General features: G+C 44.1%; 1 protein-coding gene across 6 annotated transcripts in view; it reads left to right on the top strand.

Annotated features, from left to right (window-relative positions):
- Window positions 1-12,138, top strand: part of LOC122542090 (uncharacterized) — a 164,394-nt gene that overhangs the window by 44,401 nt on the left and 107,855 nt on the right. For all 6 annotated transcript variants that reach the window (XM_087978196.1, XM_087978195.1, XM_087978201.1 and 3 more), the window contains exons 17-24: window positions 971-1,006; window positions 1,154-1,189; window positions 6,481-6,516; window positions 6,665-6,700; window positions 7,163-7,219; window positions 8,693-8,728; window positions 9,284-9,328; window positions 11,700-11,756. In XM_087978196.1, coding sequence (XP_087834322.1) covers window positions 971-1,006; window positions 1,154-1,189; window positions 6,481-6,516; window positions 6,665-6,700; window positions 7,163-7,219; window positions 8,693-8,728; window positions 9,284-9,328; window positions 11,700-11,756 — 339 coding nt within the window. The remainder of the gene's footprint in view (window positions 1-970; window positions 1,007-1,153; window positions 1,190-6,480; window positions 6,517-6,664; window positions 6,701-7,162; window positions 7,220-8,692; window positions 8,729-9,283; window positions 9,329-11,699; window positions 11,757-12,138) is intronic.

Genomic DNA, 12,138 nt, shown 5'->3' with positions numbered 1-12,138 from the left:
TTCCAGGTTTTCCTGGATTCCATGTGATCTAGCCTCCAGAGCAGCCTACCATGTGGAACCTTATCAAAGGCCTTACTGAAATCCATGTAGACTACATCTACCGCCCTGCCCTCATCAACCTTCCTAGTCACTTCATCAAAGAACTCTGACAAGCTCTAATTGTCCTATCCTACCCATCTTTGCACTGTGGGAGTGAATTGGAGTACCTAAGGAAGCCCATGCAGACACTGGGGGACTGCACAAACTCCATATAGTCGCCCCAGGGTGGAATGGAACCCGGGTTCCTGGCGCTCTGAGACAGCAGTGCTGATCACTGAGCCACAATGCTGCCCTCATTATAAACGTATACTTTCCACAATGACCTTTGATGCTGCATCTTATCACATACCTCTGGAATCCTAGTGACAGCACATCCATCACCTCCCCATTATCCACAGTGCTTACTACTGCCTCAATACATTTCAATTAATTTGTTATCATTACTTCCCTGTCTCAAGACTTTGTTGGCTCTCTCAAAAGCATTTAAGGGATGATTATTTCAATAGACAAAAATATGCATGGCAAAGGGGAAAGGGCAGGGGCAGTACTCAAAGCCATGCTGGTCATTTGGAAAGGTGTGCAGACGCAATAGCTACATATCCTCCATGTACACAGTAACACTGCTGGCATTATTCTGACCTTCCCAAGTGTCCTGATTCACATCCGAACAAATAATTTCAATAACTTCCCTCTGACAGATGTTAAAATACTGTTCTCTAAGTTTCTTCTTTTAGTCTCCATTAATTTTGGAATAAAATAGTTAAGATCATTGAGTAATGGTCTGATATTCAGTTTAAACTCATATCCAGAACTGTCCCATGCCCGAGTGCAGAGTGTGGGAGGTGTTTGCAATGGGAGGATGATGAGTGAAAACCATTCAGATATCGGAACATGTGGTCCAGAGACTGAAATCTTGTTCCCTCTGTTTCAGACTCAGCGGAGAATGAGACTGTCCCTGATACTGAAGGTATTTATCCCCATCTTTCAACAACACATCACAGTTACAGATTTAAATATCATTAAAACAGGTGGGACAGGTTAAATCTATTCTGATAGTGGGACACAGAGGCTCTCCTGGGATTGGGGAACTGAAAATCTCTTCTTTCTGTTCCAGATTCTGCACAAAGAACAAGTCACTCAGAGGCTCAAGGTGTCAATATTTGTATTTTAATCTGTCTCTATTTCTAACAGTCACTGCTGCATAATCTATTAATGATTGTACGAATGATTCTGGGAAGTTGTTTGGATCCATTGGCCTTGGATGGAAAGTCAAAGTTCGGAGTCTAGACTCACTTTTGCCTAGTTGATTTTAATCTTACTGCGAATCCTCTTGCAAGGATGCCTACCTTGAAAAAGTTCCCCTCCTCTCTCTACAAGAATCTCAGTGAGTCTCTCTCTCACTGCAACCCCCAGGTCATCTCCTGTGCCCTGAAGCTCTTCAACCATGTCCTGAAACAAACTCGACCTATCACCTCCATCCCCACCTCCATCCACCTATTGTACTCTTGGCTACCTTCTCCCCAGCCCCACCCCACTTCCATTTATCTCTCCACCCCAGATGAAGGGCTTTTGCCCGAAATGTCAATTTTCCTGCTCCTCGGAGCAGAATGGAGAGCAAGCTGGTTACAAAACAGCAAACACAGTGTAGGGGTTGAAGCATGTTACTCAGACTGGGGGGAATGTGGGAAGTGGTGTTCCTCAGGGATCAGTGCTGGGATCACTGTTGGTCACTGTTTACAGAAACAACTTGACTCAGGAATCAGAAACAAAATTACAAATCCTGTATGTGACATCAAACCTGGTGTTTTGGCAGTATTGAGGAGATGATGATGAACTTTGTTCTTGGACAGATTATTTAAATACCTTTCAAATTGCATTGCTTCACAGGCATCTATTTGGGCTGCATGGTTGATTTTCTGAAAGTTTGGCCAGGGTCACATTCAGAGTTCACCCGGGGAAAAGGAGCAAATTTCCCACTCAGCTTCCTAGTCTGTGGATTCCGGATATTGGTTGACAAGATTATGCAGGGATATCTGCATGCTGTCTCAGCAGGAGCCCAGAACTATCTCCCAGAAAACATCATTCAAAAATAACTGGAAAAGCTCAGTAGGTCTGGCAATGTCTGTGAAGCAAAATCAGAGTTAACGTTTCAGGTCTGGTGACCCCTTCTCAGAACAGAGTTTTTTGTTCTGAAACAATTATAGTTGTACTTTCACACTGATTGACTGATCATCTCTTCCCGAGACCTCAGTTATCATTCAAAATGTGCCATCTGCTTGAACATCACGTCTCTTCCGGACTTGCCAGAATCAATTCCCAGATACTGACCATGTTAATAGCCAGCCTCTTCTGTCTGTTTAAACAAATGCTATTCCCAGGATCACTGTGTCTGTTGGAATGCCTTTAATCAAGGATCATCCTGCAATTAACCTCCAGGTCTGGCCTCACAAACAAACAAGGCTTGTTTGTTCTGTTCCTTTCCTTCTCCCACAGGCTGTTCCAAATCTCATCAATCAATTCCAGCCCATAATTCAAAATTGATAAAAGGATAAAATTAATGAAAAGTTGGTGAGGGTCCAAACACAGCTCATTGCTATTTCAGGATAATGAGAGTGAGAGTGAGGGCGAGACTTCAGTTGTAAGAACATGGATGACACAGATTCCTTTGAAACTCTGCATCGAAATTGTGAGGAGGAACACAGAAATCTAGGGTTCCAGACACATTAAACCATTGAACCTAGTGAGACAGGTTAATAAAGGGCCCGTTCCTGTGCTGTGCTGAGAGTTGTTTTGTTCTTTTTCCATCGAGCACAGACCCAGATTCCTCAATCGTTCCTCACATGAGAAGCCCTTCATCCGTGGGACCATTGTTGTAAATCTCCTCTGGACTCCCTCCTTTACCAGCACATCCTTCCTTAGATACAGGGCACAAAACAACTCACAATATTTTAAATGTGGTCTGACCACAGCCTAAAACAGCCTCAGCAGTACATCTCTGCTGTTCTATTCTAGCTGTCTTTAAATGAATGCTGACAGTACATTTACCTTCCTAACTGCCAACTGAACCTGCATGTTAACCTTAGGAGAATTCTGAACTCGGACACCCAATTTCCTTTGTGCTTCGGATTTCCAAACCCTTTCCCCATTTAGAAAATAGTCTACATCTCTATTCTTCCAACCAAAGAGAATAACCTCATACTCCCCCACATTGTATTCCATCTGCCAATCTTTTGCCCACTCTCCTAGCCTGTCCAAGTCCATCTGCAGCGTCCCCAGTTCCTGAATACTACTTGTCCCTCCACCTATCTTGGTGTGATCTGAAAACATAGCAACATTGCTCTCAGTTCCTTTGTCCGGAGCGTTAATGTATAACAGAGAAACATAGGAACATAGAAGATAGGAGCAGGAGAAGGCTTTTCAGTCCTTCAAGCCTGCTCTGCCATTCATCACGACTATGGCTGATTGTCCAACTCAATAGCCTAATCCTGCTTTCTCCCATGAACTTTGATCCCATTTGCCCCAAGTGATATATTTAGCTGTTTCTTGAATGCATTCAATGTTTTGGCATCAATTACTTCCTGTGGTGATGTATGAATAGTTGTGGTCCCAACACCGATCCCTGCGGAACTCCAGTAGTCATGGGCTGCTGTCCTGAAAAAGACCTCTTTGTCCCTGCTGTCTGCCTTCTGCCAGTCACCCAATCCTCTATCCATGCCAGTATCTTGCCCCTAACACCACAGGCTTTTATCTTATTTAGCAGCGTCCTGTTCAGTACCTTGTTAAAGGCCTTCTGGAAATCAAAATACATCATGTCCACTGACTCTCCTTTTTTCTAACTTGCTCATTATCTCCTCAAAGATTTTTAACACATATACCAGTCATCACCTCCCCTTGATGAAGCCATGCTGACTCAGCCCAATTTTATCATGCAGTTCCAGGTGCTCTGCAAACTAATCCTTAATAATGGAGCGAAAAACCTTACCAATGATCATTAGATTAACCAGCCTATAGTTTGTTGTCTTCTGCCTCTATTGCTTCTAAAACAGCAAGGTTACATTTGCCATTTTCCAATCATAGAACATAGAACATAGAAAAATACAGCGCAGTACAGGCCCTTTGGCCCTCGATGTTGCGCCGATCCAAGCCCACCTAACCTACACTAGCCCACTATCCTCCATATGCCTATCCAATGCCTGTTTAAATGCCCATAAAGAGGGAGAGTCCACCACTGCTACTGGCAGGGTATTCCATGAACTCACGACTCGCTGAGTAAAGAATCTACCCCTAACATCTGTCCTATGCCTACCACCCCTTAATTTAAAGCTATGCCCCCTCGTAATAGCTGACTCCATACGTGGAAAAAGGTTCTCATGGTCGACCCTATCTAAATCCCTAATCATCTTGTACACCTCTATCAAGTCACCCCTAAACCTTCTTTTCTCCAATGAAAACAGCCCAAGTGCCTCAGCCTTTCCTCATACGATCTTCTTATCATACCAGGCAACATCCTGGTAAGCCTCCTCTGCACCCGTTCCAGTGCTTCCACATCCTTCCTATAGTATGGCGACCAAAACTGCACACAATACTCCAGATGCGGCCGCACCAGAGTCTTATACAACTGCAACATGACCTCAGGGCTCCGGAACTCAATTCCTCTACCAATAAAAGCCAGTACGCCATATGCCTTCTTCACCGCACTATTTACCTGGGTGGCAACTTTCAGAGATCTGTGTACATGGACACCAAGATCCCTCTGCTCATCCACACTACCAAGTATCCGACCATTAGCCCAGTACCCCATCTTTTTGTTACTCTTACCAAAGTGAATCACCTCACACTTACCTACATTGAACTCCATTTGCCACCTTTCTGCCCAGCTCTGCAACTTATCTATATCCCGCTGTAACCTGCCAGATCCTTCCTCACTGTCAACAACTCCACCGACTTTCGTATCATCCACAAACTTGCTCACCCATCCTTCTAGCCCCTCCTCCAGGTCATTTATAAAAATGACATCAGCAATGGTCCCAAAACAGATCCTTGCGGAACACCGCTAGTAACTGCACTCCAAGATGAACCTTCACCATCAACTACTACCCTCTGTCTTCTTCCAACCAGCCAATTCCTAATCCAAACCTCCAACTCACACTCAATGCCATACCTCTGTATTTTTTGCAGTAGCCTACCATGGGGAACCTTATCAAACGCCTTACTAAAATCCATATACACCACATCTACCGCTTTACCCTCGTCTACCTCCTTAGTCACCTTCTCAAAGAATTCAATCAGGTTTGTGAGGCACGACCTGCCCTTCACAAAACCATGCTGACTATCCTTGATCACATTATTCCTATCCAGATGTTCATAAATCCTATCCCTTACAATTCTCTCTAAGACTTTGCCCACAACAGAAGTGAGACTCACCGGCCTATAGTTACTAGGGTTATCCCTACTCCCCTTCTTGAACAAGGGAACCACATTTGCTATCCTCCAGTCTTCTGGCACTATTCCTGTAGACAACAAGGACATAAAAATCAAGGCCAATGACTCTGCAATCTCCTCCCTTGCTTCCCAGAGAATCCTAGGATAAATGCTATCAGGCCAAGGGGACTTATCTATTTTCACCCTTTCCAGAATTTCCAACACCTCTTCCCTACATACCTCAAAGCCGTCCATTCTAATTAATTGTGACTCAATATTCACATCGGCAACAATGTCCTGTTCCTGAGTGAATACTGACGAAAAGTATTCATTCAGTGTCTCCCCAATCTCTTCAGCCTCCACACGCAACTTCCCACTACTATCCTTGACTGGACCTATTCCTACCCTAGTCATTCTTTTATTCCTGACATACCTATCGAAAGCCTTTGGGTTTTCCCTAATCCTACCAACTAAGGACTTTTCATGTCCCCTCCTTGCTGCTCTTAGTTCTCTCTTCAGATCCTTCCTGGCTACCTTATAACTCTCAATTGCCCCAATTGAACCTTCACGCCTCATCTTTACATAGGCCGCCCTCTTCCATTTAACAAGGGATTCCAATTCCTTATTAAACCACGGCTCCCTCACACGACCCTTTCCTCTCTGCCTGACAGGTACATACTTATCAAGGACACTCAATAGTTGCTCCTTGAACAAGCTCCACATATCAATTGTGCCCATGCCTTGAAGCCAACTTTTCCAAGCCACGCATCCGAAGTCGTGTCTCACTGCATCATAATTTCCCTGCCCCCAGCTATAACTCTTGACTCTGGACTCTCCCTGACTCCAGTGATCCCTGAAAGATCACCAACAATGTAACTGATTGAAACATTTGGGAGCTGTCCCCTGCCCAAGTGCTGAGTGGGTGGGGGGAGGGTTTACAGTGGGAGAGAAATCATTGAAAACTATTTGGATATCAGAACGTGTGCTCTGGAAACTGAAATCCTGTTCTCTCTGTTTCAGACTCAGTGGAGAATGAGAGTGCACCTGATACTGAAGGTATTTATCCCCAACTTTCAAAAACATGTCACAGTTACAGATTTAAATAGCTTTGAAACAGGAGGGACAGGTTTAAACTATTCTGACAATGGGACACAGAGGCTCTCCTGGGATTGGGGAACTGAAAATCTGTTTTTTTCTATTCCAGATTCAGCACAAAGAACAAGTCAGTCAGAGGCTCGAGGTATTGATATTTCGGTGTTAATCTGTCCCTATTTTAAACAATCATTGCTGAATAATCTATTAATGATTGTACTAATGATTCTGGGAAGCTATTTGGATCCATTGACTTTGGATGGAAAGCCAAAGCTCAGAGCCCAGAGTCAGTGCTCGGCTCACTGTTCCTGTATCTGAAGAGCCAGGAGGCCAGAGAGTGCGGCTTCCTGGCAGAAAGTGAGGCTCTCCCTCATCCTGGAGACTCCAGGATTCAACCTGCAGTTTCCTGGTGAAATGAGCCGACCCAATCCAAACCTGAGCTGGCCCTTCGAGTGATGGGAATGCAGCTCATGGTGAGCTGAGCCATTCAGTGGCTGCTGCAATGTGTGAGTGTGAGCAAAACGCAACGTGTGACAGTGACACACTTTTCAATTGTGAACATTTCACACTCATTTTCCATTTGATCATCAAAAATCTGTTTCCATTTCAGATTCCAAGGAAAGCAGTGAAAGGAAAATCAAAGTGATCGCTTCAGGACGTGATGATGGTTTGTAGCTCTCTCTGTGTGGGACATTATTGACTGGGCTAATATATGGGAGCTGGGTCCATGAGGATTAACAAGCTGTTTATTGAAATGATTCAAAGACACATGGAGGCAGGGGACAAGGAGCAGGACGGAGAACAAGCTGGTTACAAAACAGCAAATAGAAATTCCTGGAGAATCTCAGCAGGTCTGACAGCAGTTATGGACAGAGAAATAGAATTGAGGGAAATGGAGTTCTGGAGAACAGTCAGACTGGACTCAACACTTTAGCTCTGTTTTTCTCTCTCCACAGATACTGCCAATATATTTTGGATTTTATCCTGACATTTGTGTTTCATTTCTCTCACAATAGATGACGACATTCTGTTCTCTTTCCTAATTACTTGCGGTACTGCCACACCAACATTTTTGATTTATCCACTTGGACACTCAAATCCATCTGCATCTCTGAGCTCTGCAATTTCTCAGCATCTACATCATGTCCTTCTTTCATTTTTTTTCTATCATAAAGGATGATTTCATGTGTTCTCAGACATGCTCCATTTGCCTTATCTTTATGCACTCATTAATCTCCTGTTATCCCTTTTCTCCTTTGTTATGTCTGCTTCCCAACTTCCTTTCCTTCCCACTTTTAACTCATCAGCGAATTTAGTCACTGTACTTTTGGTCCCTTCCTCCATGTCCTTTATATAAATTGTAAAAAGTTGAGGTTCTAGCACTGATCCCTGTGGCACCCCATTCATTATATCTCACTAACCAGAAATGACCCATTTATGATGACCCTCTATTCCCTGTTTGTTAGCCAATCATCTACCCATCCCAGCATATTACCTCTTCCTTAATGAAATTTTATTTTCCACAATGACCTGTGATGTTGCATCTTATCACATGCCTCTGGAATCCCAGTAAGAGCACATCCAGCACTTCCCCATCATCCATTGCTCATGATACTTCCTCAATTCACTCCAGTTAATTTGTTAAACATGATTTCCTTGTCCCAAGACTTTGTTGACTCTCCCTAAAGCATTCTAGAGATCACTATTTCAACAGAACAAAATCTGAAGGGCATTCAGAAAAGGCAAAGAATGGCACAAAGTCATAATCATCATTCAAAGAGCCACTGCAGACCAAAAATACTGAGTGGCCTTGCTGAGGTTGATTCACTGCTGTTATGATCTTGAACCTTTATAAGTGTTATGCTGTAACATCCAAAAGAGTTGCTCCTAACCCCTTCTCTGTGACAGATGTTAACCCAGTGGTCCATAATATCCAGCTTTTAAAATTATTCTCTTTTGAATTGAAGAGTTAGACTCAAGAAGTAATATTCTGCAATTCCCCTCAAACCTAAATCCAGAGCTGTCCCCTGCCCAAATACTGAGTCTTGGAGCTGTTTGCAGTGGGAGGGGTATCTTTGAAATCCATGCAGATATTGGAATCTGTGCTCTGGAAACTGAAATCCTGTTCCCTCTGTTTCAGATTCAGCAGAAAATGAGAGTGCGCCTGATACTGAAGGTAATTACACCCATCTTTCAACAGCACGTCACCGTTACAGATTTAAATATCATTACAACAAGAGGGACAGGTTTAAACTATTCTGATAATGTGCCACACAGAGGCTGTCTTGGGACTGGGAAACTGAAATTCTTTTCATTCTATCCCTGATCCTCCGAGAAGGAGAGTCACTCTGCAGAGACCGCAGGTACTTCACAGAGATTTGAGTATCACATCATCCCGAGTCAGGAATGGGGTTCGCGTCTGCTGCTACTTGATTCCAATCCAATCCCAGTGCAGACCCGGACGGCCCCTCCAGATCCAGTCCAGGTTCTGGATTGAGATCCTGGATTATTTGAACCCTGAGGTGATGTCTCAGGAACAAAGTCCAAACCAAACCGGTCCCATCACCCAGGAGAGGTCAGCATGGGGTCAGTGTGGGACATACACAATCCCTCAATCCCTGCCCCTTTCCCCCCAATTACTGTGTAATCAATGATGTCATCAGTTCTCAAATCTTTCTCTTTCAAGTATAATCTTCAGTGGACAACACTTACTCTCTTCTTTCTATTTCAGGATCGGATGAGATTGCAAAGTGGAACAGAAACAACCACAATTCCAGTGAGTGAACAATTGCCTAATCCAAAGCTAGGAATCACGGTGTGAGTGTGAACTATACTTTAGACGAGAGCTCAGTTTGTGTGTGAAGAGGGTGAAATTGAACCCAATTCTCAGGAGAAGCAATTCCAAGCTCAAGACGCAATGACTTTCCTGGGATTGGGGAACTGAAATTCTCTTCTTTCTGTTCATGATTCTTCATAACAAGCGAGTCACTCAAGGGGTCTATATTTCTATTTTAACCTGTCCCTATATCTACCACATAATTGCTGATTAATCTATTGACAATTGCATTAACACTGGAGATGTGTTTGGATTTTTAACTTCTTGATCCTTCTTATTATTCTCTCAGGGGCCATGTGTGTCCCTGGCTGGGCTAGCACTTATTGCCCATCCCCAGTCAGCCCTTGAGAAGGTGGAGGTGAGCTGCCTTTTTGAACCACTGTTGCCCATGCGCTGCAAACAGTTCCACAATGCCCTGAGAGGGATTTCCAGGTATTTGACCCAGCAATAGTGAATGACTGGCAATATATTTCCAAGTGAAGGTGGTGTGTTCCTTGGCAGGTAACTTGCAGGCTGTGCTGTTCCCATCTATTTACTGCTCTTGTCCTTCTAGATGGATGTTGACGTGGGTTTGGAAGTTTCTGGCTGAGGATCTTTGGTGAATTTCTGCACTGCATATTGGAGATAGTACATACTGCTGCAACTGAGCAACAGTGGTGGAGGAAGTGAATGTTTGTGGAAGTGGTACCAATTAACCAGGCTGCTTTATCCTGGATGATGGCGAGCTTCTTGAGTGTTGTTGGAACCGCACCCATCCAGGTAACTGGGGAATATTCCATCAGGTTCCTGACTTGTACCTTGGAGCTGTTAGACAGGGTGCGGGGAGTTAGGAGGTGAGTTATTCACTGCTGCATTCCAAGCCTCTGACCTGGTCTTGTGGCAAGTGTGTTTACTGTGGTGAATCCAGTTCAGTTTCTGATCAATGGTAACCTCAAGGATGTCAATAGTGGGAAATTCAGCATCGAAGGATCTGTTTCCATGCTGTGCAGATCTATGACACTATAGAAAAAGAAGAGATCAAACAACAGCACTTTAAAAAAGGAGGAAAAAAGAGAGTCAAAGCAGAGAAGACGTGGGAAGTGAAACAAATGGAGAAGTAAATGTGCCCAGCTGTCTGACCCAGCAGTGAATGTGTATATGAAGAGGAAAGGTTTAGAGGCATATTCAACAAATGCTGGCAAATGGGACGAGGTTAATTTAGGATATCTGGCCAGCATGGATGAGTTGAACTGAAGGATCTGTTTCCATGCTGTCCAGCTCAATGATTCTATGGAATGTCAAGGGGCAGATTCTCTCTGATTGGAGAGGTCAGTAGCTGGTCTTTGTGCGGTATGAATGGTAGTTGCCACTTGTCAGCCCAAGCCTGGATATTGTGCAGATCTTGCTGCATTTGAACATGGACTGCTTTAGTATCTGAGGAGTCATGAAGGGGCCTGAATATTCTGCAATCATCAACGAACATCCCCATTAGTGACTTTATGATGGCCAGTGATGAAGTAGCTGAAGATGGTTGATCCTAGGACATGACCCTGAGGGATGCCTACAGAGATGTTCTGGAACTGAAATGACTGACCTCTAACAACCACAACCATCTTCCATGTGCCAAGCCTGACTCCAACTAGAGGAGAATTTGTACCTAATACCAATTGATTCCAGTTTTGCTCGGGCTCCTATATACCACACTTGGTTGAATGCACCCATGATGTTAAGGGCTGTCACTCTCACCTCCCCTCTGGAATTCAGCTTTTATTCCATATTTGAAGCAAGGCTGAGTGGCCCTGGCAGAACCCAAACTGGGCGTCATTGAGCAGGTTATTGCTGAGCAGGTGCTGCTTGATAGCACTTTCCATCACTGATGATTGAGATTAGACTTATGGGATGGTAATTGACCTGGAGTTTTCCTGCTCTTTTAGGTCAGGACACACCTGGCGATTGATGGCCATGGATGGAAAGCCAAATCTCAGAGTTCTGAGTCAGTGCTCGGTTCACTGTACCTGTATCTGAAGAGCCAGGACACCAGAGAGTGCAGCTTAGGGACAGTCTCCAGCCCAGACGGAAAATGAGACTCACTCACCCTGGAGACTCTGGGAATCAACCCGCAGTTTCCTAGTGAAATGAGCTGACCCCAATCCAACCCTGAGCTGGCTCTTCAAGTGACAGGAATGCAGCTCGTGGTGAGCTGAGCCATCCAGTGGCTGCTGCAATGTGTGAGTGTGAGCAAAAAGCAATATGTGACAGGGACACACTTTTCAATGGTGAACGTTTCACACTCATTTTCCATTTGATCATCAAAAACCTGTTTCCATTTCAGATTCCAAAGAAAGCGGTGAAAGGAAAATCAAAGTGATTGCTTCAGGACGAGATGATGGTTTGTAGATCTCTCTGTGTGGGGCGTTATTGACTGGGCTAATATATGGGAGCTGGGTCCATGAGGATTAACAAGCTCTTTATTGAAATGATTCAAATACATGTGGAGGCAGGGGACAAAGAGCAGGATGGAGAGCAAGCTGGTTACAAAACAGCAAATAGAAGGTCCTGGAGAAACTCAGCAGGTCTGACAACAGTTATGGACAGAGAAATAGAATTGAGGGAAATGGAGTTCTTGAGAACAGTCAGACTGGACTCAACACTTTAGTTCTATTTCTCTCTCCACAGATACTGCCTACTGAGTTTCTACAATATTTACTGGTTTTTGTGTTCAATTTCCCTCACATTAAACAAGGGCATTGTGTTCTCCTTCCAAAATACTT

This window comes from Chiloscyllium plagiosum, unplaced genomic scaffold (genome assembly GCF_037043375.1).
Source record: "Chiloscyllium plagiosum isolate Xiang-an unplaced genomic scaffold, Cpla_swu_hap1 HiC_scaffold_33, whole genome shotgun sequence".
Lineage (NCBI taxonomy): Eukaryota > Metazoa > Chordata > Chondrichthyes > Orectolobiformes > Hemiscylliidae > Chiloscyllium > Chiloscyllium plagiosum.
This window is presented reverse-complemented; position numbering and strand designations above follow the sequence as displayed.